The sequence below is a fragment of the Musca domestica genome, unplaced genomic scaffold (assembly GCF_030504385.1).
Source record: "Musca domestica strain aabys unplaced genomic scaffold, Musca_domestica.polishedcontigs.V.1.1 9, whole genome shotgun sequence".
Taxonomy (NCBI): Eukaryota; Metazoa; Arthropoda; class Insecta; order Diptera; family Muscidae; genus Musca; species Musca domestica.
The window spans coordinates 4,276,327-4,302,045 of NW_026712435.1; the positions used below are offsets into that span (position 1 = coordinate 4,276,327).

General features: G+C 35.0%; 1 protein-coding gene across 2 annotated transcripts in view; it reads left to right on the top strand.

Annotated features, from left to right (window-relative positions):
- LOC101891093 (uncharacterized) overlaps positions 1-25,719 on the top strand; it is a 622,803-nt gene that overhangs the window by 449,608 nt on the left and 147,476 nt on the right. For both annotated transcript variants that reach the window (XR_009344233.1, XM_059131841.1), the window contains exon 7: positions 2,749-3,834. Coding sequence is in view for 1 of the 2 variants with exons in the window: in XM_059131841.1 (XP_058987824.1) it covers positions 2,749-3,834 (1,086 nt within the window). In the remaining variant the exon portion in view is untranslated. The remainder of the gene's footprint in view (positions 1-2,748; positions 3,835-25,719) is intronic.

The window sequence follows — 25,719 nt, forward strand, 5'->3', positions numbered from 1 at the left end:
TTGGGTATTTGAGAAAATATTGTCTATTCTTAGCCGTGTTGATGATTTAGTATTTAATAATTTTTCTGATGTAATATGCTCTATTGTATCATCTTTTAGTAATTTTGGATTGAATATTTACAATCTAGTCATTTGCATTCCCAATTTAATACTTTCTTTATATTCCATGAAATGTTGTAAGTTAGGAATTAAGATGTTTATCTTACATATCTTTGGAGATATTACCAATTATATAATTTATGTCATTATTTTGTATTGTATTTTTATACCCTCCACCATACTATGGAGGGTATATTAATTTTGTCATTCCGTTTGTAACTCCTCGAAATACTCATGTCAGACCCAACAAAGTATATATATTCTTGATCAGCGTAAAATTCTAAGACGATTTAGCCATGTCCGTCTGTCTGTCCGTCTGCCTGTCTGTCTGTCTGTTGTAATTACGCTATCTTTCGAACAAATTGAGATAGAAGGCTAAAATTTTGCACACATGTATATTTTCCCAGTAGGCAGGTTAAGTTCTTAAATGGGCCATGTAGGTCCAAGTTATCATATAGCCCCCATATAACGGTACCCCCATATTCGGTATTTTGATGATTTTAGCTACATTATAAACAGATTTTTCTTCAAGTTTCGCATTTAAATATTGTAATAATTTATGACAAAAGTTGCCTATGCAGGCCCACGTCGTCGTATAAGCATTCGGAATTTTTAAGATTTTAACAGAATTTTTAACGGGTTTTATTTTTTGGAAATTGCCAAATTTGTAAATGGTGGAGGGTATTAAAAGTTCGGCCCGCCCGAACTTACAGCTTTTTTACTTGTTTTTTATACCATCAATTTTGTTTTGTAGTTCTATATTGTCTTCTTCGTCTGAAGTGCCAAACAAATAATTATAAATTTTACCTATGAAATTTATTAGTCCGTTCTTATTATAACACTTTTATTTGTGGTAAAAACTCAAACTCTTTTATTTCTTCTAATAAATTGTTACATGTTTGTTCCGTGTAACTTATATTTATAGGAAGACAATGAAATTCGTAATCAATAGGTATTTCCAACTCAGCTGTTTTCAAAATGAGGTGTCCATTTTTGGCTATAACTGGGCTTTTTGCCAAGTAATAATTATTAAAGGATTTATTATGAGTTTCCTCATATGGTTACTGGTCAGAGGTGGAATTATTGTATTTGCTTTTATTATTTTTCCGTTTTCTTTTTAAACTTTACTTTGTAGTAAACACCTTTTCTACCTTTATTAGTTTCTTCAAAATGCTTGCTAACAACTTATCTTATAGACTTTACTAATGGCGCTTTAGTATAATTAGTATCTACTTCGAATGCACTTGATTTCCACTTTTATAATTTTATTAATCTTGTTTTCTTGTGTGTTGTATTCGGGCGTTCCTGCATACAAAAAAAAATGTCTGCTGTTGTATTGTGCTTAGTTTTGTAGTTGTAAATATAAAGTATTATTTCAAATTTGGTCAATTTATTTTCTTCATTTTATCACTTGCTATAATCCTGAGTCTTTTAATTATGGTTTTGTGCCAGAAATATCATTTGTGATAGTTGTGACTTCTACGTAAGGTGTACGTAATGTAAGGCGGCGCACATATAAGCGGAATCTTTATCTGCATTTATCACGATGGGTTTTCCCATATTATTAAAGACTCTGCACGTCGCTCTTTTAGTTTCTAGTCAATCCCGACTGTTAGCTTCTACAAAGTTAGTTAGAATAAATGTCTATACATATTAGAAATTGTCGATTGTTTATCATATAATAGTCCAAACAGTATCTCTCTCGGGTTATATATTTCAGAAGCGATTTAATAATTGCATCTAGTATCTCTTTGCTCAGTCTTTGCTATATAGCAGACTTCGCATTCATTTATAATGTTTTGTATTAGTTTTCGGTAATATTGGTAGTAAAAGTTTTCTTTAAAAATTAGTATTGATTTGTCAATACCTAGATGTGAAAGGTTAATATGATCTTTTATGATTGTTTCCTTAAATTCTAAGTTTAGAACGACCGGACATGTTCGTCATACCCCGAGTTACGTTTTTAAAGAAAAAACTATTGACCACGCCTACTTTTACGCCCACTATTTAGATTTATCTAAAATCCTTATATTCGCCACGCCTACTTTTTAACCTATATATATGAATCAATTGTTGTTCGTTGGTAATTGAATCATTTTAGAATGGTTGGACCGATTTAGATTTTTTTTTAAATGTTCGTCCTACCCCGATTTAGTTTTTTATGCAAAAAAGTGGTCACGCCAATTTTTTCGATTGAACTAAAATCCTTATATTTGCCAAAATAATAAATATATATATGTTCCATAGTAAGTATATAACGTACTCTTGACTCCCCCTCCAACCCTAGGTATCTGTTTGGTGTCAGAGGAACTGGTCACACCGACTTCTTTAAATCTATATGTATACCATTTAAAAAAGTATAGTAACACGTCAGTTCAGAACTGCTGGGCCGATTTGACTCACATTTTCGTAATAAAACAAATTCAAAAATTAAAAAAAAAACCCAATTGTTGCAATACTTTAATGATTAAAGTAACAAAGGACGTCAACCACGAGAAAAGAAGGAACATATATATATATATATATATATATATATATATATATATATATATATATATATATATATATATATATATATATATATATTTGGAATTTGGAACTTGTAATTTTACTTTTGATTTCTGTTTTCTTGTTTATCTGTCGCTACAGGATCGCGCATTCTCGGTAGGACCCGCCGTCATGTCCCGGTTACTGGATTTCTATGATCTATCTGGAGATATTTTACAGACCCATATAGATTCTCCGCGCTCCACAGCATACTTGGCATCATTATATTATTCAGTGAACCGAATCAACTGTTTTTATGTCTATGGAGCAGGTTCAAGTTTGAAACAATATCGGAATTATATTGAAGGCCTAGGAGTAAATAACGTAAGGTTGTTCGCCGAATCGTTCACCTCCTTTCCCATAGAGTCTAACCGGTTTCGTACAGTAGTCGGAATCTTAGCAAACCCGCCAAATTCATTCAGTGCCATTTCTGATCCCATCGACTTGATTTGTTCGCGTGGTGGGGATTTGGGTATGCTTGAAATGTTGACGGAGACTGCAATAAGTAACGATGGAAGATACAGAGTTTCATTAATATTGGAAGAACAATTGCGAACATTATCAATGGCTATGTCTCGACCTCAGGTGCAATTTATATTATACCAGACGCATTCTATTCTCATCAGTGAAAATCAGGATATGATAAAATGTGCAACAAATTTGGTTAATAAGGCAGCCTTACAAAAACACTGTAACTTGTTACTGGAGAAAAAGCGATTGGAAGCGTTAGAAGAGGCGGAGACAGCAAACATTCCATCTGCTGCAATGGGTAGCTCTCCCAGAAAACGTAACGTACCGCCTGATGTAAAACACCAACAAAGCACGACTGGCGTTGCAATTGACCCACCAACTGAGAGTATTGAAACGGGTACGATAGACGTCCTTCCAGACATGGACGAGTTCATATCGGTAGATATACCAGATGTTTGCAAAAATCAAGACAAATGTATACAACATTGTGACAACGGATGTTTCTTGTCTTTGGTGCAGCGGAGACAAATAACTAGGCTCAATGCAAAATATCTTATTAAAATGGCTGAAATTAGAGGTCTATTTGGTAATAACGCAGATAACAATTCTAACAAACTCAGACAATTAAGAGATCAAGAAAGTAATATTGACCTGCAAAGACAAAAACAATCCGGGGAGGAGTGCACACATAAAACGTACCAGAATATTGAAACACTGGTAAGATAATATTTATTTCATATTTTTCTCATTTTCAAAATGAGTTATATAGCTCGAAAATGAATGAAATGTCTGAATTCTCTTTCAACAAAAGTGGTCAATCTTCCAATTCCATGGCTTAACTGGTTAATATATCTAATGCGCGCCCAGCAATAACTTCCAATAATTGATTTTGAAAATATTTTGTTGTTACAAGTTATCACAAGTGGCTATTGTTAGAGCACTCCAGCAATTAAATGTGAATAGCATAGCCCAACGTCAAGGAAAACAGCAACAGCAGCAAAAATGGTTCGAAAAGTAAAAAAGCGATTTGATCGCTATATATATATATATATCTATATATCTATATATATATATATATATATATATTATATATATATATATATATATATATATATATATATATATATATATATATATATATATATATATATATATATATATATATATATATATATATATATAGCGATCAAATCGCGTTTTTACTTTTCGAACCATTTTTGCTGATGTTGCTGTTTTCCTTGACGTCAAGAACTATATTCAACAACTATATTCGTCTCTATACTTTTGAGATAACGGTCACAAGATGTAAATACGTTAAGTTTAAAAAAGATACTATAAACCAAAATAAATTTAATATTTTCTTGGATATCCACGTTGTTTCAAAACCTCACTTTGTCTGTTTGGCATTGAATTTGCCAACTTCTCTGTTTCCCCCAATGTTATTTTCGTCCATTCTTCCTTCATAACATTTCGCAAAGCATCTTTGCTACTTATTACATGGTGACAAATCCTCTTCTCCAATAAATCCCATAGATGTTCAGTGGGATTGAAATATGGTGATTGGGGAGGTGTTTTAAGTTGTCTTGGAGCATTGTACAGAAGTCACAGTCTAACGATCTCTGCAGTATGTTTCGGATCGTTATCCTGTTGGAACCAAAGAGTGCTACCTAGACCAAGTTCCTCTGCACTTTGTTTTATATTATTCTTTAAGATATTCAAATACCCCCAATTATCCATTGTGGATTCAATAAACTCGAGACGACCTACACCGCTAGCCGCCATGCACCCCACACCGTAACCCCACCACCTCCGTGTTTGACTGTGCCAACAATGTTTCGATCCTCCAGCGCAGCTCCTGATTAGCGCCACACATTTTGACGACTTCTTATATCGAAAATGCAAAATTTGCTTTCCTCTGAAAAATTACTTGTATCCAGAATTCCGGAGGCTTATTTTTGTAGCTATGAGCCAATTCAATGCACTTCTGTCTGTTCACTTTTGATACATATGGCTTTCTTCGAGCGACTCTACCATGATAACCGGCTTTGCGTAAAATTTTCCTGGCAGTTTCGGCACAGATTCTTTTCTTAAAATCGTAATTAACATTTTTAACAATCTTTGTGGATGTTATGCGAGGATTTGCCTTTGCCATGTTTATAATTTTGCGCTCTTCCCGTTCCGACAATTTTTTTAGGCGCCCTGGCCGCGGCTTTGAGTTTAAAATTCCGGTTTCTTTAAAATTGGTCACTACTCTTTGGACGGAGGCAAACGTTCTTCCAATAGATTGGCCAATTTTTCGGAAGCTTTTTCCATCTCTCCATAATTTTATAATTATTTTTCTCTCCGAGAAAATAATTTCTTTGCCCTTGGCTTTCATCTCTCAAAAATTATTTTTATACCCTCCACCATACTATGGAGTGTATATTAATTTTGTCATTCCGTTTGTAACTCCTCGAAATACTCATGTCAGACCCAACAAAGTATATATATTCTTGATCAGCGTAAAATTCTAAGACGATTTAGCCATGTCCGTCTGTATGTCTGTTGTAATCACGCTATCTTTCGAACAAATTGAGAGAGAAGGCTAAAATTTTGTACACTTGTATATTTTTCCAGTAGGCAGGTTAAGTTTGTAAATGAGCCATGTAGGTCCAAGTTATTATATAGCCCCCATATAACTGTACCTCCTATATTCAGTATTTTGATGATTTGAGCGACATTATTCACCGGAATTGTTTCAAATTTGGCATTTGAAGTTCGTAATGAATACTACACCCTAAGTCAAAAAATGAGCCATGTAGGTCTACGTCTTCATATAGGCCCCCATATAACTGTACCTCCCGATATTCAGTATTTTGATGATGTTAGCGATATTATTTACCGAAATCGGTAAATATATATAAATATATATATATATATATATATATATATATATATATATATATATATATATATATATATATATATATATATATATATATATATATATATATATATATATATATATATATATATATATTTATATGTATTTACCGATTTCGGTGAACAATGTCGCTAACATCATCAAAATACTGAATATCGGGAGGTACATATATATGGGTAGGAGGTATATATATATATATATATATATATATATATATATATATGTATGTATATATATATATATATATATATATATATATATATACATATATATATATATTTCTATGTTTTATTTTTTTATGATTGTTACTATTTTTTTATTGGCGATGTAGAGAAATTTACCTTGTAATACTTTCGTTGATTCTTGTATTGGTATATGTAATTATGGTGAAATGTTAATTTGCCATAATTCCCCGCCGGTGAAGTGGTGAATTGGTTGTGTTTTTTTTTTTTTCTTTGGGTTTCTTTTTATCACCAATACCAATAAATTACTGATTATTTATGGCTTATATACCATTAAAGAAGCCATCTTAATTCTTGGAATTCTGGGCTGGTATTAGTGATTCAGCCATTTGACCTTAACTTTGAACGAGATTACAAAAGGTGATAATCTGAAAGTATGCCAGTCATTTTGATTCAAACTTTCCACCGTCCACACGTATGACTGCAAAATTTTCTGGGAATTGTTACATAAGTAATTTAGCTTTGTCGGCCAGATCTTGACAAAAGGATAACATTTCTTTGGTGGCAGGAATTGAATGTCCGAATCTGTCTAATAATTTATTTTTTAGCCTGGTTCATTCTTGGCTATCAATTTTTGGGAACCGAATTGTGCAGACCCATTTTATATACTTCTTCTCTGCTTTGAATTAAAAATTATTATCTTGGACACTACCATAATCGATAATAAACAAATATTAACTGGTAAGACGAGCAAAAATTATGTCCGTGCTAAAAAGTTTTTTTTTGTGTATGCACTTTCACTCTTCTCAGGTTTCGTCTTTCCCTAGTACCCCATATTGCAACCCTCCTTTGGTAAACCGGTTGTCCCTTTTAGGAAAGAGATTGTCGCCATTGTAAAGGTTTAGTTGTCATTAAATAACCAAACCGAATGAAGGTGCAGTTGTGAAATCGATTGGAAATCACTGTTGTTGGTGTCATTAGCTACCGGGATTATTGCGAAACTACCATTAAAAAAAAGAAAAAGCTATTCGAAGCAAATATATATATATATATATATATATATATATATATATATATATATATATATATATATATATATATATATATATATATATATATATATATATATATATATATATTTGCATTGAACACTAATTTAGATCATAAAGTGAGCAAAGACGGACATTAGATTTTTTTTTGTGTTGCTATCTCTCATATTGTGTTAAACGGGTTATTGAGCCATCGAAAGTGAAACAAATTCATTGGAAAACAACATATGTTAGTGAGTCAGAAAAAAATGCTGAGATTTCTGTAACCTTCACCATCTCCCCTGAAAGGCCTTTCATCGTTGGAGCTCCGCCAATCAAAGTAAGTCCCGCTACTCTTATACTTACATTACACAAACACAAAAGGCGGATATTTCTCTCTCTGAATTGCTGCTGACAATACATTTTTTTTGTTTCCATATTTTTTTATATCTTGAATTTAAATCACAATTATTTCCAAATAAATCAAAATTACGCTTTTTTTACTTTGAGCAAGAAACCTCTAAAGGATGTACCCCACTTTTTGTGTTTGTACCATCTTATTTTCTGTTGTTTTATGCTAGATAACAGCGGTTATTGCTCCTCTATAAACTATCGGCTGGCTGTTAAAGTCAGACCTCGAAGCACTGCTTTAACGATTTTAATTATGTACCTTTGGTATGTGTTCTAACAAACGGTAATTGCAATAGTTGTCTTAAAAAAAAAAAAAAAAAAAAAAAAAAATATATATATATATATATATATATATATATATATATATATATTGCTGCTTTTGATTTTATGGAGTTAATTAGAGTTAGGTACTCCTTTCACTGGGATGTTTTTTTTATTAATATTGTAAGTTGTCAGTTTTATATAATTTATTTTTTAAATTTCTACATCCAAAATCGCTTACATATACCTTTTGCTGTAACCTTCTAATTTCAATTAATTATCATGGCTTACCTATAAGATAACTAACTAACTTTGTTTAGAATAAGAAACATATGTTAACTGATAAGTGATATTCTGAGATGATACGATAGCCATCATATTTCTTATAATAACAGAATAATGGAATTCTATAGAATAAAAGGTTTCACTATATCCTTATGAATTAAATCAAATTTAGAGTTTGATTCAGAAAAGAGTTGGTAAAATAAGTTAGGATCCCTGCGAATGGGTTTACTGTGGAAAACTGTGTATTATTATTTCTTTGCGGGACATCATAGTAAAAAGGTAGGGTGGGCGAGCGTGCATAGTCACCTAGGCACGCATAAGCCAATCGATGAATGAACAGTCTTTTATCCTTTTCCTATTCTTTAGCTATATAATATCTTTCCTTTAAATTATTTCCGTTTTACTCCTATTATATTTTTTCCTATACGTTGTTGAGCACGCATAAATAAATTTAAACTCGTAACTGACAACTTTTAATGATGAATCATGGCAAAACCCAACCCAACTGAGAGCAATAAGGCCGAATATATCTGCGTGCCAGGCTAGAAAACTCATCATTAGCGAAATTAGCGGTCTATTACCAACGAACAACAATTGGTTCATATATAATATATATAGATATATATATATATATATATATATATATATATATATATATATATATATATATATATATATATATACATATATTTATATATATGAACCAATTGTTGTTCGTTGGTTATTGAATCGTTGGTAATAGACCGGCTGGAACTATTTGGATATATTAATTAATGTTAGTCCTACCCCGATTTTGGTTTTTATGCAAAGAAAAATTGACCACGCACAATTTTGCGCCCATTTTTTCGATTTATCTAAAATTCTAATATTTGCCAAAATCTTTTAAAATATCTGTTCCACAATTAGTATACGACGTAATCTTGAAATTTTGTGTAGAATTGCATGGTTGCTATACCAAAATTTTCAATTTTGATTAGATATGGAAATAATGAGAACTCAAAATGCTAAATTCATTGGGACTTCAATCAGTGAAAAACCGAATATGAAGAGGCACTGTAATATGCGGACAATACAAAATAGTGGAGTGAATTGAAAATATAGTAAGAAAAGAATTCATATACTCGGAAAATTCTTCCGAACCCTTAAAAGTAACCATAAATCATAGATAACGTTATACGGTCACTATTCGCTGTCGTCAGTAATTGCACTGCGCCGCAGACAATCTTGGGGTTAGGAAAATTTTCGGTTGGTAAATAAAAATCCCAAAAGAGGGGTACCCGGATCTAACTTTTTTGGAGTCCATTTTATCTGGCTTAACCAAAGCTTAACAAAATGTCGCAAATATTTTACTCTATAGTCCGCAAAAGTTACAATAATGTTTTAAATTTGATACAGTCCTAGGGGTTATATTAGGAATCATTTGTACAAAATAAGTATCAGGTTGGTCTACATAGTGATATAGCCTCATTCAAATTCCTCAATGTTGGTAATTTGAGATTTGAAAGAAAAACAAATTCTTTCAAATAATTATAAGTATAGGACCATGCTTCATTCTAACTCTAATGTGAAGGTATCCGGTGATTTTAGCTATTTCAAGGGTCTTGGTCACATTTTTCAGTTGATTTTGCCCTTATTTGGCATCTAGCTTCTGGTAAAAGACCTCATTGCGGAAATTTTTCAATGTTTCGGAGAAGGGCTTGTAACGTTCATTGATGGGTTTAAGTTTGAAGGTCTCTAATTTCGCTAATGATGAGTTTTCTAGCCTGGCACGCAGATATCTCCGGCCTTATTGCTCTCAGTTGGGTTGGGTTTTGCCATGATTCATCATTAAAAGTTGTCAGTTACGAGTTTAAATTTATTTATGCGTGCTCAACAACGTATAGGAAAAAATATAATAGGAGTAAAACGGAAATAATTTGAAGGAAAGAAATTATATAGCTAAAGAATAGGAAAAAAATAAAAGACTGTTCATTCATCGATTGGCTTATGCGTGCCTAGGTGACAATGCACGCTCGCCCACCCTACCTTTTTACTATGATGTCCCGCAAAGAAATAATAATACACATTTTTCCACAGTAAACCCATTCGCAGAGATCCTAACTTATTTTACCAACTCTTTTCTGAATCAAACTGTAAATTTGATTTAATTCATAATATAGATATAGTGAAACCTTTTATTCTATTCAGTTAACATATGTTTCTTATTCTAAACAAAGTTAGTTACTTATCTAATAGGTAAGCCATGATAATTAATTGAAATTAGAAGGTTACAGCAAAAGGTATATGTAAGCGATTTTGGATGTAGAAATTTAAAAAATAAATTATAAAAAATGACAACAACAATAGTAATAGTAATTGATGCAGTTGATTATTCATAACCTATCGGGTCAAATTCAAGATCAGTATTTGATAATCCAAGGAAAAACAAAGAAAAAATAGAAGTTGAAACAAATTCACAGGAAGGTAATGTGTTGTAATATATAATAAAAACGTATGTATAGCTGTAATATGTTTTGATACTGATCAGCAGTGAGGGCATTGACCTTCACCCTGGCTGATGTATGTTACAGAATACAATATGTTATAAATTCAAAAGATATTTGGCACATGTAACTACAGTTCACACGAAAATATTTCATCAACTCAAATTTGCACATCCGGTAGTTAACCTGTTAAACCCAAGAGATACTTGGCGCGTGCAGACAGAATTACCACGAATTTCTTTCATTTCATTTCAAACACATTTTCGTTCTATATTAAAAGTGCAATATCTGGCTTGAATTGCAAAAACGTTAACTGCAACGCTTTCGCAACGTTCAATGGAAATTTGATAAATTAAATAAAAGAAAATGAATTTAGTTTCGTAAGCAAAATAATGTAAGCATGAATTGGTATTACAGTAAATCAGGTTCAATGGAAATTTAATAAATTAAATAAATGAAAATGAATTTAGTATCGTAAGCAAAATAATGTAAACTTGTATTGGTATTAAAATAAGTCTCTTCCAAATAATAAACAGATAACGAACTCACTCTGTCAGTGAACTTCGTGAATAAACGTCAAGTCGCGGTTTTCGACAAACCAAAATTAAACCTTTGTTTTAATTTAGACAGTGTCCGTGGTACTTTTGACAAGTATCTCGTTTTTTTTTTTGAGACCTTAACTCAGAAAGGTTTAACTGGCGCCCGAGCGAATCAGTGTCGCGTAAAGAGTGAAGAAACGGCCCCTTAGTCAAATTGGGAAAAGGACGCGTTGCACGCTAGCCACTTCACCCGCGATAAATAATAAACAAATAAATAAGAACATTTTTTAAAAAAGGACAACATACATTGATATGTAAAAAAAAAAAAAAAACAACAAGTGAAATTTTTAAAATTCTGTTGAAGACAGACAAAACGTGTTTTTTTTAAAAAAAAAAGAGACTTACCTCGAAAATTGGGTAATTAAGTCACCCATCGCGCTAATGTAAAGAAGGAGGCCCCCAAGTATCCTTACGGAAAAAAGGACGCGTTTGAACGCGAGCCGCTTTACTAGTGAGGAAAAAAAAAGAGACTGACCTCGAAAATTAATTGAAATCATAACAAAACAAAAAAAGCTACTAAAGTGAACTCTAAAATACTCGATAATACGATACAAAAAGAAAAAAAAAGGGAAAAAAAGGAACAACAAAACCTATCTAATCATAACAAAATCTATCTAATCTAAAACAAAAGTGAAAGTGACTTCATCATCTGTAATCCAACCTATACAACGAGGACACCACATCAGGATACACCACATCAGGATACACTTACCAAGATGAAGATGACTCTACTTTTTTTTATCGTAAGCTACTAGAAATTATAGATTATATTTTGACAATATATTCCAAATAATTTTAAGTCTAATTATACTGTGTAGCAACCTTTAAAAATTCCTTTTTGTAAAAAATATACTCCTTTGCGAGTTAAAACACAAAAATAAAAAAGATTAAAAACGAAATAAATTATTTCTGTCTCTGTGTAGAAATTTAAACCTAATAACTGAAAAAAATTATCTTTAAAATGGCTAATCCCAACAATTTGATACGTCCACCCATTTTAAATGCCCCCGTTCAAAATCCTCCTATCCCTCCTAGTCCTCCTAACCAACCTGGTAGAAACGAACAAGGACAGATGACCCTAGCGGATCTTCGGACTGTTATCTTACAGGTAATTAACAGCCAGTTACCTGAGATGCTACAGGCGTCGTTAAATCCGAACGCCATTCAGGGAAACGCAGTAGATCAGGCTATCGATGTGGAACATTTAGGCAATTTAGGGGATTTAGATAAAATCCCAGACGTTGTCAAATGTCTCAGGGAATTTTCGGGCAAAGCAGGAGAGGAAAAGTGTTGACAGAATTTTAAAAAATTACGAAAATCTCAGGGGTACGCCAAAGTACTACGGTATTTTAAATATCATCAGAAATAAAATAGTAGGTAATGCGGACATCGCGTTAGAATCGTATAACACGCCTTTAGATTGGGCCGCAATTTCCAAATGCCTAACATTACACTACGCCGACAAAAGAGATGTGTCGACGTTAGAATATCAAATGACAGGACTAATTCAGGGCAATTCAACTGTGCAGGAATTCTATCAAAATGTGTATTCGCACTTGTCACTGATATTGAACAAATTAGGTGGTTTAGAGGCTGGAAATGAAGCTCTTAATTTACTGACACAGACTTATAGGGGCAAAGCCCTTGACACATTCATTAGAGGCCTCAATGGCGACTTACCTAGACTGCTGGGCATGAGAGAGCCAGCGGATCTACCTCAGGCCCTCCATTTGTGCCTGAAGTTGGAAAACCAAAAATTTCGCACTAATCATGCACAAAACTACAATAATCAACCAGCTAGGAAAGACTATCAACCACCATCAACTCCCAAATACAACTTACAAAGGAACAGACAACCCTTCCATCCAAGTATAGCCTACATTCCATACCAACAGAATCTTCCTACTATGAAACCTAACAACAAGATCGGTGATCAAAGCTCTAACTACCCAAGGCATCCACCACCACGCCCTACAGCACCCAAGCCAGCAGAACCAATGGATGTCGACCGAAGCATTCGATCACAACAAATAAATTACGCGAACAGACCATCTCAACAGCAATTCCTAGGTAAAAGACCTCCAAACCCACCTTCAAAGCAGAACATTAATCCTGCTAAGGCACAACGTACCTTCCACATAAACACGGAAATGACAGATACTTTGGAGCATGACAACGTAAATTACGAAAGTCATGATCAAGACCAGGAATTAACCGAGTATTATGACCAGGAACTAGAGAATTTTTATTACGACTTATCAAGCCGAGGAAGATGACAGAGCCGTTAATGAAGTAGGTGCAGAACTAAGTGACATTCATTTTTTAGAATGAACTCTTCGCTCCCATACTTTGAATGTCGAGCGAAGAGCGGAGAAATCCTTAGAATCCTCATTGACACCGGCTCTAGTAAAAATTACATCCAACCCAACTTAGTAAAAAAAATAATCCCTAACAAAACTCCATTTTTTGCGAAATCTGTGGCGGGTGATGTACAAATCACATCGCACACGTACTTAAACCTTTTCGGCTTGAGCGACAGACTTAAATTTTTCCTAATGCCTAGCCTAAAATCTTTTCATGGCATTCTAGGTAACGATAGTTTGAAGGCATTGGATGCGGTCATTCACACGAACAAAAATTATATGGTTGTCCGTCACCATACTATAATTCAACTTAAACAACACATAAGCCAAAGTGTAAATTCAATAAAGATACAGGATGATCACATGAAGGTCGAACAGAAGGAAATGATGAACTCGTTGGCAAAAAAATTCCCCAAGCTCTTCTCAGAACCGGAAGAAAAGTTAACTTATACTACCAAAGTAATCGGAGAAATCCGTACGTCAACTGATACCCCAATTTACACCAAATTTTACCCTTACCCGGCTTCGTTAAGGCGTGAGGTTGAGACTCAGGTAGAAAAGTTATTGAACGATGGAATCATACGCCCGTCGAGATCGCCATACAATTCCCCCGTATGGATAGTCGACAAGAAACCGGACTCTCAAGGGAATAAGCAGTTTAGGATGGTGATAGATTATAGAAAATTAAATTCTGTCACAATTTCAGATAGATATCCTATCCCTGAAATATCAGACGTACTAGGGAAATTAGGGAATAGTAAATTCTTTTCAATCCTAGATCTTAAAAGTGGATTCCACCAAATTCCACTAAAGAACTCCGACATAGAAAAAACGGCATTCTCAATTAATAACGGAAAATACGAGTTCACCCGTTTGCCATTTGGATAGAAAAATGCGCCTTCGATATTCCAACGTGCACTGGACGACATTCTCCGCGACCACATAGGCAGAACATGCTACGTATATATCGACGACATAGTCATATTTAGTAAGTCTGAGGAGGATCACATTCGGGATATTCATGACATATTCAAAACGCTAGAAGAGGCTAATATGAAGGTCCAATTGGACACATACCATTTTTTCAAGCAGGAAGTAGAATTCCTCGGATTTATAATCTCCGAAGCTGGGATAAAAACAAATCCGAAAAAAGTTGAAACTATTGCAAGTTTCCCACAACCCAGAACTATCAAGGAACTCCGATCGTTTTTAGGTCTTTCAGGCTACTATCGCCGGTTCATAAGGGATTATGCCAAGCTAGCAAAACCCTTAACATTACTCTTGAGAGGAGAAGAAGGTCGCATATCCAAGAGACAGTCGGCAAAAATTTGCGTAGAATTTAACGAGGACGCTGTAAAAGCATTTTCGAAATTAAAAAATTCTTTAATATCAAAGGACGTGCTGCTATCCTACCCAAATTACGAAGAACCCTTTGAGCTGACAACTGATGCGTCAAATTATGCTCTTGGAGCAGTTCTCTCGCAGGGAGGAAAGCCTATTACCTTCATCTCAAGAACTCTGAATAAGGCCGAGGAACACTACGCGGCAAATGAGAAAGAAATGCTCGCTATCATCTGGGCCCTCAATTGCCTACGAAATTACCTATACGGCGCAGCGAAGGTAAAGATATACACGGACCACCAGCCTCTCACCTATGCTCTTAGTAATAAGAACAATAACATCAAGATAAAGCGCTGGAAGGCTATATTGGAAGAGTATGATTACGAACTCTTCTATAAACCAGGAAAATGTAACGTAGTGGCAGATGCCCTTTCTAGAGTGCCGGAAGTATCACAAATTAACTCAATGACTGAAATGACGCATAGTGACGACAGTTCATCACACAGGCTTATTTATAGCGTTGAAACACCCATAAACGCATTCAAGAACCAAATAATTTTTAGTCCAAATTCAACCAATCCCTATAAATTCGAAATAGTATTCTCAACCATCCACAGGCACACACTTTCAGAAACAGATTACACCCCCGGACAGCTTGTTTCAACTCTAAAAAAATACCTTAATCCATCCGTAATAAATGGTATTAAAGCCCCCGAATCATTAATGGGAAAAATTCAGGAAATCTTTCCACACCATTTTGCAAACATTCGCATCAGATTTACAAACCTCCAAGTAGAGGATGTCAAAAATGATCACCAACAGGATGAAATAATTATCAGTACTCACAAAAGAGCCCACAGAAATGCTAAAGAGAATAAAATACAAATTCTTGAAAAATTTTATTTCCCGAGTATGAATAGCAAAATTAACAGAATCGTCAAACAATGTGCGGTATGTAAGGAAAATAAATACGATAGGCATCCATCGAAACCCGAATTGAAAGAAACGCCAATACCCTCACACCCTGGCGAAATTCTTCATATTGACATCTACAGAACTGAAAACCAACTTGTCCTCACAGCATTGGATAAATTTTCAATAATTTTTCTTAATAATCCTGCACTGCGCAGGATTATTAAGTCAAGAGCCGTTGAAGACGTGAAAGAGTCCTTACGAAAACTTGTCTTTTTATTCGGCGTTCCAAAAATTATTGTTTTTGACAATGAAAAATCCTTTAATTCGGCTTTAATTACATTTATGTTACAGGACCAATTGGGAATAGAAATCTACAAAGCTCCACCATATGCGAGTACAGTAAACGGACAAGTCGAACGGTTTCATTCCACCCTAACGGAAATCATGCGCTGTCTAAAAACCGAACGCACATACCCTACCTTTCTAGAATTGCTAGACAGATCAGTTTATGAATATAACTATACCATACACAGCACAACGGGACAGAGACCACTTGAAGTATTTTTCGGACGAAGAGTTAGTACAAACCCCGAGATGTACGAAAAGGCAAGACAAGACAACATTCAAAGATTAAGAGACAAGCAGGCAACTGACCTTAGAATCCACAATGAAAAACGAGAACCAATCAGACAATTCGACCCAGGAGACGTCATTTATGTAAGAATTCACAAGCGTTTAGGAAGCAAACTATCACCCAAATTTAAGAAAGAAATTGTCAAGGAAAATGGTTCCACCACAATTATTACAGAATCAGGAAGAGTAGTCCATAAAAGCAACATAAAAAACTGAATCCATTTTTATATTTCCCTTTGTTACAGAACCTTTTTAACTCTTTTCACCTTTTCGACAACCGAGCTACAAATTTTGAACTACACACTGTCACACCTCGTAACTATTTTTAGTGGACCTGCAAAAATACAGGACGGCACATTTAACATTATCCACATTATAGAAATGGACAGATACAAGAACTTCGTTGACGATGTACAGAAGGAAATCGTACAAACCATCCCTAAATCCAATCCCTTTTTCCCACTCCTAACACACGAAATATCCCAAATTCATGATATCCTAGAAGGCATAGAACCAATGGAACCACCCAGGAAAAAGAGATCCATCAATATATTAGGTACTGCCTGGAAGTACATCGCCGGATCACCAGATCACGATGACTTTGTAACAGTAAAAAATGCATTGGATCAAACTATCCTAAATAATAACCAACAAATAGTTATAAATGACATCTTTACAGAAAGATTACAAAACCTTACCCAAATTACCAATCACATAACCAAAGCAATTAAAGATAATAAAGATTTTGTAAACGAGGCTGCACTCAGCATGCAAATTAAGCTCAGATTCATAAAAGAAGAATTAACTAACATCAAATTCGCAATCCAATGGGCAAAACAAAATATTATAAATTCATTTTTGTTAAATAAAAAAGAAATAAAAATAGCACTGGAGAAAATAACAGATGACAATATTTTATTCACATCAATAGAAGAAGCCCTCAAGTTTGCAAACATTAAGGTCCTTTACAATCAAAGAAAATTTTTGTATATCATTGTAATCCCGCTTACTAGCAAAGAACAATTCGATAATGTTATAATTAAACCTGTAAAAAGAAATAATAGAATCATAAGTACCAAGTTTAATGAAATAATGAAAAATAACCATAAAATATTTGGCATTAAAAGTGAATGTGCAATAATAAATAATGTAAAAATCTGTAAAAGTGACAAATTGGTAAACATATCCAACGATACTTGCTCCCTCCGCTACTAAACGGAATGAATTCATCTTGCCCAATAGCACACGGCTACCATATACCCCAAATAGAAAATATCTCACCCGGTATCATTCTTCTTAACGATTTTATTGGAACAATAAACAATGATACGGTTAATGGAACATTTTTAATCAAATTCCACAACGCTACATTGCGAATAAACGACAAATATTACAGAAATTTAGAAGCTCCACTTTTGGAAGTTTCTCCACCAACAATTCAACAAACGCCGGTTGAAGATGAATTCATAAGCCTATGTTTAACATTTCATAAGGAAATGTTAAACCACTTGCATATTGATAATACCAAGTCCATCCATGAACTCAAGTCAGACTCTGTTGTTACTAAATATACCACGTTCTCTTTATTCACCCTTTTTGCTATTTGCCTTGTTCTAATAAGGCTCTTTACAAAAAAAAGGGAAAAAGTAATTATTCATACAATAGCTCCTACCCATGAATTAATGCAAGCTTCAGTTGCTCGAACAAAATTGCACGAGCCGAGGTCACAAAAAATAGACGATCTACCTTACTTCTAACGATTGGGGACAATCGTTTTTAAAGGAGGAGGAGTTAACACACAATATGTTATAAATTCAAAAGATATTTGGCACATGTAAATACAGTTCACACGAAAATATTTCATCAACTCAAATTTGCACATCCGGTAGTTAACCTGTTAAACCCAAGAGATACTTGGCGCGTGCAGACAGAATTACCACGAATTTCTTTCATTTCATTTCAAACACATTTTCGTTCTATATTAAAAGTGCAATATCTGGCTTGAATTGCAAAAAAGTTAATTGCAACGCTTTCGCAACGTTCAATGGAAATTTGATAAATTAAATAAAAGAAAATGAATTTAGTTTCGAAAGCAAAATAATGTAAGCATGAATTGGTATTACAGTAAATCAGGTTCAATGGAAATTTAATAAATTAAATAAATGAAAATGAATTTAGTATCGTAAGCAAAATAATGTAAACTTGTATTGGTATTAAAATAAGTCTCTCCCAAATAATAAACAGATAACGAACTCACTCTGTCAGTGAACTTCGTGAATAAACGTCAAGTCGCGGTTTTCGACAAACCAAAATTAAACCTTTGTTTTAATTTAGACAGTGTCCGTGGTACTTTTGACAAGTATCTGGTTTTTTTTTGTGACCTTAACTCAGAAAGGTCTAACTTATATATATATATTTTTTTTTTGTTTAAAGACAACTATTGCAATTACCGTTTGTTAGAACACATACCAAAGGTACATAATTAAAATCGTTAAAGCAGTGCTTCTCAAACTGTACTGTACGGTGTATATTTTAACAGAACGAGGTCTGACTTTAACAGCCAGCCGATAGTTTACAGAGGAGCAATAACCGCTGTTATCTAGTATAAAACAAAAGAAAATAAGATGGTACAAACACAAAAAGTGGGGTACATCCTTTAGAGGTTTCTTGCTCAAAGTAAAAACAGCGTAATTTTGATTTATTTGGAAATAATTGTGATTTAAATTCAAGATAAAAAAAATATGGAAACAAAAAAAATGTATTGTCAGCAGCAATTCAGAGAGAGAAATATCCCCCTTTTGTGTTTGTGTAATGTAAGTATAAGAGTAGCGGGACTTACTTTGATTGGCGGAGCTCCAACGATAAAAGGCCTTTCAGGGGAGATGGTGAAGGTTACAGAAATCTCAGCATTTTTTTCTGACTCACTAACATATGTTGTTTTCCAATGAATTTGTTTCACTTTCGATGGCTCAATAACCCGTTTAACACAATATGAGAGATAGCAACACAAAAAAAAATCTAATGTCCGTCTTTGCTCACTTTATGATCTAAATTAGTGTTCAATGCAAATATATATATATATATATATATATATATATATATATATATATATATATATATATATATATATATATATATATATATATATATATATATATATATATATATATATTTGCTTCGAATAGCTTTTTCTTTTTTTTAATGGTAGTTTCGCAATAATCCCGGTAGCTAATGACACCAACAACAGTGATTTCCAATCGATTTCACAACTGCACCTTCATTCGGTTTGGTTATTTAATGACAACTAAACCTTTACAATGGCGACAATCTCTTTCCTAAAAGGGACAACCGGTTTACCAAAGGAGGGTAGCAATATGGGGTACTAGGGAAAGACGAAACCTGAGAAGAGTGAAAGTGCATACACAAAAAAAAACTTTTTAGCACGGACATAATTTTTGCTCGTCTTACCAGTTAATATTTGTTTATTATCGATTATGGTAGTGTCCAAGATAATAATTTTTAATTCAAAGCAGAGAAGAAGTATATAAAATGGGTCTGCACAATTCGGTTCCCAAAAATTGATAGCCAAGAATGAACCAGGCTAAAAAATAAATTATTAGACAGATTCGGACATTCAATTCCTGCCACCAAAGAAATGTTATCCTTTTGTCAAGATCTGGCCGACAAAGCTAAATTACTTATGTAACAATTCCCAGAAAATTTTGCAGTCATACGTGTGGACGGTGGAAAGTTTGAATCAAAATGACTGGCATACTTTCAGATTATCACCTTTTGTAATCTCGTTCAAAGTTAAGGTCAAATGGCTGAATCACTAATACCAGCCCAGAATTCCAAGAATTAAGATGACTTCTTTAATGGTATATAAGCCATAAATAATCAGTAATTTATTGGTATTGGTGATAAAAAGAAACCCAAAGAAAAAAAAAACACAACCAATTCACCACTTCACCGGCGGGGAATTAGTGCATTTAACATTTCACCATTATAACTAACATGGCGGAAATTACATATACCAATACAAGAATCAACGAAAGTATTACGAGGTAAATTTCTCTACTTCGCCAATAAAAAAATAGTAACAAATGGGAAAATCATAAAAAAAATAAAACAGGAAAATAAAAAAACAAGTAAAAAAGCTGTAAGTTCGGCCGGGCCGAACTTTTAATACCCTCCACCATTTGGTACAAATTTGGCAATTTCCAAAAAATGAAACCCGTTAAAAATTCTATTAAAATCTTAAAAATACCGAATGCTTATACGACGACGTGGGCCTGCATAGGCAACTTTTGTCATACATTATTACAATATTTAAATGCGAAACTTGAAGAAAAATCCGTTTATAATGTAGCTAAAATCATCAAAATACCGAATATCGGGGGGTACCGTTATATGGGGGCTACACGAAGACGTGGACCTGCACAGATAATTTATATGATAACTTAGACCTACATGGCCCATTTACGAACTTAACCTGCCTACTGGGAAAATATACATGTGTGCAAAATTTTAGCCTTCTATCTCAATTTGTTCGAAAGATAGCGTGATTAAAACAGACAGACAGACGGACATGGCTAAATCGTCTTAGAATTTTACGCTGACATGAGTATTTCGAGGAGTTACAAACGGAATGACAAAATTAATATACCCTCCATAGTATGGTGGAGGGTATAAAAAAAGAATTGAACGTCCCCCAGATGACAATCTCAACCAGTACCTCTAGGCTACGCTCAGGCTTAGACTCGGTTTGGCTTAACGATGCTATCAACAGCCAGCCCTTAACATAGAACATACTACAAGACAACAATCAACCGATATAACATCATCTTGACAGTAGAATAACTAATGCATCACCATAACAACTGTAAAAGTATTCTAAAAATAGTATAACATTTATAAAATTATGCATCTCAATATCGATACGGCTTGTGTACCAGGAATGATATTAACAGGTGCACTGGAAAGGAAATCAAGCTCGGATGTGCAAAGCAAAGGTGTTGGGAGGGCCATTACAAAAATTAAAGCCACAAGTACAATCACCTATCTACATGCGCCCCTACATTTGCCCCCCACGAAGATCAGATTTACAGGCGGAAGATGCATTAAGTCTGATACCGCATGTAGATTACTCCTATAGCCTTAGATCTTTTGCATGATAGGTTCCCAGAATCTTGCCTTGCAAATCTTCGAGTTCATAATAGTTATTCCCTATCTTTCGCCGAACTATACATTTAATAAAGGTAGGGGCCAACTTTGCGTTATACCCCTGTGGAGTGTTGTGGAGAATGAACAGCAGTATAGACGTGGTTAATGTTGAAAGACCTCAAAAGTTCATTGAATTTCTTTCCCCGAAACTGGGTGCCATTATCGGACACTATACTCTCCGGTACACCAAAGGTGTGAAACAAATCCTCTTCTAGGTATTTAATTATCGCGTCTGCGGTAAACTTTTTGACAGGGCGAAGGAAACAAAATTTGGAAAAATGATCAAGAACATTGAAAATTCCAATATGCCCCGTTCTCGATCTGGGGTAAGGTCCTAAAAAGTCAACATACAACTTCTGAAAGAATCTATGTGAACTACCCGTGCCCCCCATTGGTGGTCGCATAATGGCATTTGAGTGTTTAGTACTTTTGCACACTTCACAATATCCAATGTAGCTTTTAACATCTGCAACTAAGATAGGCCAAAAATAGTACCTCCTGATTTGCTCCAAACATTTGTAAAGCCCATCTCGCCAACCGTGAACTTAAGTCGTTTTGGGACATGAGCCACTTAAGGGAAGCATGATCTGTAATCACCGTGAACTCATGTCCCTCGACATAAGCTCTAATTTTTTTATACAAAGGATTGCCGCTAAGCATTCCTGTTCGGTGACACTGTAGTTACGTTGGGCTTGGTTGAGTTTCTTAGACATAAATGCTATCGGAAACTCTTCACCCTCCGTAGTTTTTTGCACCAACACACCTCCTATTCCTGTCTTGATAGCATCACAATGTATGTAAAATGGCTTTGTGAAGTCAGGGCTGTGCAACTCAGGGGCTGAACTAAGTATGGACTTTAAGTCTACAAAAGATTTTTGGGCCTTATCGGACCATATAAACTTGCGGTTCGTTTTTAGTAAATCGGTTAAAGGGCTTGAAATTGCAGCATAGTTCCTAATGAACTTTCGATACCAACCAGACATCCCTAAAAATCGCCTGAGCTGTTTAGCAGAACGGCGTGGTGGAAATTCTGTTATGGCCGAAACCTTATCTGGATCAGGACGCACAGTTCCATTACCAATTATATGACCTTAGTACCTACATTGATTGTAAATCCCGCTCTTCGAAGGCTTTCTGCTACTTTTTTAAGAACCTCTATGTGCCTCACAAAAGTTGGAGATACCACCAGGAGATCATCCAGGTAGACCAGCACTTCAGTCCGGAGAAACGCCGGAACTACTCTGTCCATGAGCCTGCACATCTTTTGAGGAGCATTACAGAGCCCAAATGGCATGACTTTGAAATGGTACAGCGGCCTGTAAAGGCAGTCTTACCCTTCGATGACTCCTCGAGTGGTATCTGCCAAAAGGCATCTTTTACGTCTAAGCTGGAAATAAATTCCGCCTTAGGTAGTCTGCTAAAAATACCTTCAATATGAGGTAGAGGATAAGCATCTCCTTTTGTCACGGCGTTAAGCTTCCTACTGTCTAGACGACAGTAGACGATTTTTGCCCGGTTTTCTATGCAGGACTATCGGTGAAGACCATGGGCTTGAAGATTCTTCAATGACGCCCATAGCCAACATCCTGTCAAGTTCTTCATATATAAGTTTCTCTATTGCTGGAGAGACTGGAAATGGCGTTGCTTAATGGGATGTGCATCTCCTGTATCGATTTTGTGACATATAACGCTCGTTTTTCCCAAACCCTCTTTCGCAAAGGAGGGAAAAACATCAATGACACCTTGAAGTAGATATTTTTGTTCAGATGTCAGTCTACTATGATCTAAAATAATATTATCTCTGGGAGATGATAACGCAGAAACCATTAGAGAGGGTGACAACAAATGAAACATCTTCCAAAAGTCGATGCCCAATATTAGGTCTTGTGACAAGTTTGGGACTATATAGATGGATATACTTTGGCTTTCACCTTTAAAAGTGACATCAGTTGTAAAAACTCCAACTATATTCTGGGGCTTACCATCAGCCGTTCTAACAATGGTATTCAATTTCTTGTAAGGCGAATTAGAACCTAAGAAATCTATGGCTGCCTGAGAACCGAGACAAGTCACAGAGGCGCTTGTATCTAACAGTCCTGTCATTGGTTTACCCAAAATCAACACCTCGGCATAGGGACGGATATCTCCTGGTCTTTCTAGAAATGACAAAGAAAAATACTTCCTTACAGCCTTCACGTTTTTCCAAAAACTTTTAATTCTGCTGCTCGATCGACTAATTTTTGGTTTTTAGTTAAAAATTCGTTGTCGAACTTTTTCATAATTCTCCATACGGATATGGAATGGAATGATTGGCCTAGGACCCCTATGAATAACAGATTGATTTTGATTCGATTTTGTAAGTATACCATCAGTTGTAGCGTCACATCTTTTTGAGGAAATGGTAAGGTTTTGAGATGTGTTTATAATGTTTGGGAGTATTGTTGAGAAGTCTGAGGTTTGGGGGCACTTTTCAGGGCCGGGCTCTGATAGTTTTTTGATTTGTTATTGCATTTCAGACAGTTTGGTTTATAGACTTGCGGAGTTCCACAGCCGTAGCAGAAAATGGTACGTTCGCCTAGGCAGTCCTGATATATGTGTCCAGAACCGCCACAATTCCAACAAACAGCGGAAACTTGTGAAATGTTTTCGGGTTCGAGCAATTCCGGTTCTAACTTCTCATTAATCTCTACCTCTGCAGCACGTCTTGTAAAAGTATTTCCCCTGTGATTGGAAAAACCATGTCTGCGACTAACATCCTGCAAGAAAAATTCTCTACGCCTACAAATCATCCTTAGCCTACCAACTGAGTCTATGGACATGTTTAATATTTCATGCTGAATTTCAGGCAAAAGATTCCTCCGAAGAATCTCTACCATGGTCCGGTCATCTATGGGTTTATCCAACCGATCTGCCAGCTCCATTATCGAATCATAGAAAACGTCGAAAGTTTCATTTGGCTTTTGTTTCCTGTCGCGTATCAGTTCACGGAAATCCAGGTCGGATCTCGAGTCCCTATATTGCTGTCTCATGGCGGAACATAGCGACTTCCATTGGACCACATGCACTGAGCGATGGAAACGCCAGAACCAATCACTAACTTTCCCATCGAAAAGTGCGCTGGCACTACGACAGAGAACATGGAAATCCCCATTTAGAGTTTGTTTAGTTAATGAAACTATCGACTGCTAGACTCGAGGAGCTACCACTGAATTTTAAGCGCCAATTTGAGATTATCTGACTGACCTTATCGGGTCTTGTAGTCAAATCCGGATTAGAGGTGGGATTGCTATTCCGAGATCTATTGAAGGACAATCCATCGTTATTCATTTGCCCAAAGCCGTTGCCATCATTATCTTTAGCGGGAGGAAGACCTAACAATTGTTCTAATGTCCTTTGCTCAACTTCACATACGTTTCGCATTGGAAAATTATTAGTAACTGTTGAAGATGCAATAATAGCTTGAGGGGCATTGTTAAAATTTAAATGGGCCAAATTAGCTTCGACACTCCTTTCGATTAAGGAAGAAATCTGAGTTTATATTGACTGGACAATCTGCGCTTGCTGACTATCCATCAATGACTTCACAACATCTTTAACATTTTCTGCGGTCAAACTAGGTTGAGATACAGTAGTATTAACGGAAGGATTGAGGGGCATATCCTGCAGTGAGGATTCATCATTTCTGCCGGCGTCGAAATTCCTGGCTTTTGAAGACGACCTGGTATTAACTCTATTTACAGCTAAGGAATTTGATTGTTTATTATCCTTAGTTATTCTGGATCCACACACAGGACAATCAGAATGGGTCTTAATTGCCTGGTTATACATATTTAATGAAATGTGTGCCTACAAACGGTTTCAGCTAATACTCCAGGGTTTTGGATTGCAGATTCGCAAATCTTGCAAATCTTGTCTGAACCCAATGAACTAGGTATAGGAGTCTCTTCCGAACTTC